Source organism: Meleagris gallopavo, chromosome 22 (assembly GCF_000146605.3).
Source record: "Meleagris gallopavo isolate NT-WF06-2002-E0010 breed Aviagen turkey brand Nicholas breeding stock chromosome 22, Turkey_5.1, whole genome shotgun sequence".
In the NCBI taxonomy this organism is placed as follows: domain Eukaryota; kingdom Metazoa; phylum Chordata; class Aves; order Galliformes; family Phasianidae; genus Meleagris; species Meleagris gallopavo.
This window is the reverse complement of record NC_015032.2, coordinates 6,974,818-6,980,307: the sequence shown is the minus strand read 5'-3', so window position 1 is coordinate 6,980,307 and position 5,490 is coordinate 6,974,818. Positions and strand designations below refer to the sequence as shown.

Genomic DNA, 5,490 nt, shown 5'->3' with positions numbered 1-5,490 from the left:
ACGCCCCATTGGGCAGCAGGCGGCTCCGCGCGGTCCTAGCGCCCGCCCGCCCGGCCCGTGGGAAGAGAGGAGGGAACGGCATCCTGCAGGCAACGAGCGGCCTGAGCGAGATTCGCTCCTCTTCCCATCCTAGCCAAACGGTGGTGGGAACGGGGTGCTGTAGGAGTGGGAGTTTTTCTCCTTCCATCAGCAAGACTCGGGTGCGGGAACATCCCTGCTGCTGCAGCACAGTGCACGTGAACGCTCACACACGGGGTGAAAAGGAAGCCAGAAGACTGTTGGTTCCTCACCTTAAAGACAATACTGCTAAAGTAATTCTTTTTATTAACCGCTGGTCAGTAGAATGAGACAAATTCAGCAATGTTTCAGCCTCTTTCAGTCACCATTTCACACATTGGTTGACTGCAGTCCATCTTTTCACAACTCAAAAATAGTAATTTCTATCAAATCTTACTATTCTGATATATAAAAGATAAGTGTTACAACATCAGTAACATTTTAAATTATAGAACAGGAACAATGCTTTGCAACACCAATTCCACATCCAATAAAACTGCTTAAAAATAAATAATGAAGTACAAAACCTGCTGTTACATACGACTGTAGTACAGACAGATGTAGCAACATCTCCAATTTTAGGCACAGCTCAGTTGATCCCTTTCAAAACCATGTGACACCAGTGGATATTTAATTTAGGACACTTTCTAATAATCCTTCCTACAGGTCTTGTCATTTTCACTTCAGTTACGGTATACAAGCTTAGCAAGATTGAAAAAAGTTACATCACTGAAGGTAAAAGAAGCAGATTTTCCTCCAGCAAATGGTGTGAAAGAATACCTCAGCACAGTAGTCATATTTAAAAGGATTTTGGTTTTACTGAACCAACAGATTCAGATATTTGATACAAATGCTATGTTTGGATAAATGGCCAAACAACATTACCCACAGAGGGTCTGTAATGTTCAAAGACAGCAACCGAGCAAAGGCGAAAACAACCAATTCAAAATTTATAGCTACAACCTCTATTTTTCATGAATTGAGGCTCTGTGTCTCACTGAACACTTCTTTCAGGAGCTGTTCCAACACGGTGTGTGCTGCTTGGAAATACAAACACTGCAACTGTTACATATGCATAAACCCTCAGTGCTGCCAGCTTTCTCCCTGAGTGCCCTGAGCAGGTTGCCACCGTGCAGCTTGGTGCCGCGGCACAAACAGATCAAGGACGGGCACAAAGTCCTGTATGCATAAAGGCAACGTGCAGGTTCTTCAAATGCCTGGCTCAGATATCATTTCCTTTGTGAGAAACGTTCATCTAATGACAATCCTACTATTTGTTTTTAACGTTCCCTCCTCACGTTCCACAGTCAGTTACTTCTGTTGTTCACAGCTTTACGTCCTGCGTCGTTTCGCAGCACTGGGGCTGGAAGGGTTGCTGTTGGCATTTAAGACTTTTTCAGTGACTCTGTTGCGTTTCCTCTTATCAGATCCTTCTTTGGACCCAGAATCTGATGAAGTCTTCTCCTTCTCTTTGCTGCTTGGCTTCTCAGTTGTTTTTCCTAAACTTCCAGAGGGTGTAAAAACTGAAATAGGATCAAAGTAATGATTCCAGATCAGACTCGTGCACGTAGGCAAACAAGAACTGATATAAAATCTCTTTATATTACATTGAACTTTTCAAATAAATACATTCTCAGCGTGTTTAAAGATCCTCTAAGTATTACTTTCACTTTTAAAAAGGCATGGCTTGCTTTTGTTATTTGATTTCAAAGATAGGCATGCACGTTGACAGGATAGAAATGACATTCATTAAGTGGAAACAAGCAGCACTTAAAATACTTAATGAGAATACTTTATATAGACCAATCTGTGAGATTTATAATCAGCAGTGGTCATTACATTTGGGATTTTAGATAGGTTTTGAAACAGAACACCCAAAATGTGAAATTTCATATATCTTTAAAATACATTTTTAGACCTTTTATTACACTCATCCTTAAAACACTTATTCTGCAATATTATGACATTACACAGTTAACAGTTGGCTTGATCTGTTAAGGTAAATAGCAGGACCTCTACTGCCTGTGGTTGACTTTGTTCTATAGCAAAACATTTTTCAAAAGTAAGATTTTCACTCATTTAAAGAGGCAAAATAATGCAAAACAAACAAACAAACAGACAAAACCCAATCCCACTCTGTTTTCCTTCCCATTTAAGCATCTTGAGTTTTGATTTACTGGCCTTAATTTCTCTTAATTAATTAAAAGAAATTTAATTTAAAGAAACAAATAAAATCACAGAATGGCCTGGGTTGGAAAGGACCTCAAGGATCACGAATCTCTAACCCCCTGCCACAGACAGGGCCACCAACTTCCATACCTAATACCAAACCATGCTGCCCAGGGCCCCATCCAACCTGGCCCTGAACACCTCCAGGGATGGACGGGGCATCCACAGCCTCTCTGGGCAGCTGTTCCAGCACCTCACCACTCTCTGAGTAAAGAACTTCCCCCTGACATCCAACCTCAATCTTCCCTCCCTCAACTTAAAACCACTGTCCTGCTGTTATCTACTTTTTCAAAGAGTTGACTCCCCTCCTGTTTATAGGCTCCTTTTAGGTACTAAAAGGCTGAAATCAGAAGTTATAGAACTGTGTGCTAGAACTGCACACATGAATTAGAAGCAAGGCAGAAATCTCCAGAAGAATCATATACTGGCAACTGCTTATTGTGTGCACTCTAAGGTTACTCTAGTTCTTTACAATAAGCACATGCTCAGTCTGAACAGAAATCACAAAATACACTGCATATGGTATTTACATTTTAACATTAATTTTTCAGAAATACAGTTGTTTTTTTTAATCTCATTACACAGCAGAGTTACAAATTTACCTTCTTCTGGACCTGCATGCGTTTCCATCTCTTCTTTTATCTCCTCTTTCATTTCTTCTTCAATCATCACTTTTCCTATAGAATTGGTCATTAAGCAATGGTTATGAAGAACCATACAGAGGTTTTCTCCATTAGCAGCCTCAGCATATGTGCAGTGTGTGCAGACATTAGGCATAACAGTAATGCTCTTAGAATTAAAGCATACAAACTATCCTAAAAATAAGCATGTCCTAACAACAAAAATGCAATGGTTATACCAGCATCAGGTATTTGCTACAAGTCCAAGTCAAATGGAAGTTTCTTCTACTACTGAAACTATAGATATACAGTAAAAGTGTATTTCTAGTGTATGCTTTGAAACATTTGCTGAAGTGCTGTTCAATGGCCTTAATCATTCATACTCAACATATACTCATAGAAATATTATATACAAAGATATATAGAGAAATGTTATTACACTCCCTTGACTGCCCCATAGCTTCTTTCTGAAAATGAACCACATAAAAGTGCACAGATGATCAATTTCAGCAAAATGGTCCACCTTAATCCAACAGAAGTCTCAACAAAATGCAAAACCACACAACAAACAACTAACTGCAAAGAAACACAGTCTGTTTTTCATTCTGCAAACAGACAGCAGTAAAGCATGTGGACTTTCTGTCTACCCCCAGAAGCTGAATCTACATGGTATAAACAGAACTTGCTTGTGCCATATTAGCATTCATCTTTATTATATTTAAGAATACAAGGAATACTGTGTGAAATTTGACCAAAGGTCTGTCTTGCCCATTAGCCTACTTTCTACAGCAGAGAATCAAAGAGGCTGATAGATGGGGGATATGAACAACACCAGCAGGGTGATCCTTTCCCCAGTTATTTCCTTCAGCCAGCAGATTCAAGAGATGTACCTGTTCTCTTCTTTTTCATCAGTACACCTAACATACCAGTCTGAAAGAATAGCCATGTATTTATGCTAGTAGGGTACACTGTTATGTTCTTTTCTGGGAGTTCTGTTAAGCTATTTGTTCTGTGATGGGCCTAGAGCAACAAAAAATAAAGAGATTTCTATCACATCTTACCTTCTCTCACTTCTTGAATCAGTTCATCAGGAAGAATAAAATTCTTCTCTATATTCGGAAATGGAAGAATCTCAGATTCATGCTTAGTAAGGAAATAAAGATTTTTATGATTGACCTTGGTAAAACAATAAAAAAACCATATAGAATAGAAATGCAATCTCAAGCTCTATTTTAAGTGCACTTAGTAGCTAAGTAATTCTTAACAGTACTCAGATACTAGAGAGTAAGGATGCTCCTGATGTCAAACTAGTTCTTAAGTTAATTGAAATCACAACTCATGACCATTAGAGATCATTTCCGGAACCAGACTGTGGCAAGTTCCTAAATATATATATATAAGCTGTCTGTTTGGTACCTAAGTACCTGTGTAAACGTTTGCTGGATCAGCTCTTAGGCAATTAAAAATAAAAATAAAATAAAATCACTAAAAAGTCGGAACTCAGTATGGCAGAAAGGAAAATGCAAACCAAAACACGGTAAGTTTTACTGCCTCCCACCTAATGCACTTTCATACAGGAAAAACTTCATCACCTCACTGAAACACACACAGTGTTCTGCAGCTTGAGAGCTGCCAGGTGCCAGGGTTTACGACCAATCAGGACTCCCTTATACTCACAAGAGCCTGCATGTCATACATGGTGCTCAGATGGTCCCAAATCACTTTGGAAGAAATCTGCCGTCCGATATTCTGACTGAATTTATCTCGGATACAAATCATGTGAAAATGGCGATTCACACCTGGGGGGAGAACTCAGTGCAATTAACACCGCTAGCAGCTTGACTGGTGTCACAAAATAATATCAATCATTAAAAAAAAACCAACCAAACAAACTATAATCACAGGGAAATCACAGAATCACAAAATGGCTTGGGTTGGAAGGGACCTCAAGGATCATGAATCTCCAACTCCCTGCCACAGGCAGGGCCACCAACCTCCACATTTAATACCAGCCCAGGACTGCCCAGGGCCCCATCCAACCTGGCCTTGAACACCTCCAGGGACAGAGCATTCACATCCTCTCTGGGCAGCTGTTCCAGCAGCTCACCACTCTCATAGTAAAGAACTTCCCCCTGACATCCAACCTAAATCTTCCCTCCCTAGATGGAGGCATCATACAGTACGGCGAGATGAATGGCATCACGTCAGCACTGCCCGGCTGTTTCTGCACCTGCACCGCAGGCGCTGTTCTGGAGAGGGGCTGCGGTTGCCCCATTCGGCGGTACTTCGAAGTGAGACCGCAGCCAGAGCTTTCAGAGAAACGGTGCGAGAAAACAACCCCGGGAGAACAGGGAGACGGGAGGGTGGGCCGTGCGCGGCGAGGAGCGCGGACCGGGAGGGGCGGGCACAGCTCTGCACAGCGCTCGGGCCCGGAGGCCGCTGGGACCAGCAGCCCAGGCAGCGCCCGCCCGGCCCGGCGTCCGCCTCTCCAACCCGGCCGACGCCGCTACTCGAGGCCGAGGCTCGGCGCGGCCTGCTCTCACCTACGGGCTTGTGGCCCAGCATGGCGTGGAAGAGGCAAACC

The 5,490-nt window shown here is 42.2% G+C and overlaps 1 protein-coding gene across 1 annotated transcript in view; it reads right to left on the bottom strand.

Moving 5' to 3' along the window:
* Positions 1–307: 307 nt before the first annotated feature.
* The window catches only part of MRGBP (MRG domain binding protein), a 5,518-nt gene continuing 335 nt past the window's right edge, over positions 308–5,490 (bottom strand). The window contains exons 2-6 of the mRNA XM_010722495.3: positions 5,450–5,486; positions 4,584–4,705; positions 3,968–4,049; positions 2,889–2,963; positions 308–1,580 (exon numbers count right to left, since the gene is read on the bottom strand). Of these exons, the coding sequence (XP_010720797.1) occupies positions 1,390–1,580; positions 2,889–2,963; positions 3,968–4,049; positions 4,584–4,705; positions 5,450–5,486 (507 nt within the window). The 3' untranslated portion in view covers positions 308–1,389. The remainder of the gene's footprint in view (positions 1,581–2,888; positions 2,964–3,967; positions 4,050–4,583; positions 4,706–5,449; positions 5,487–5,490) is intronic.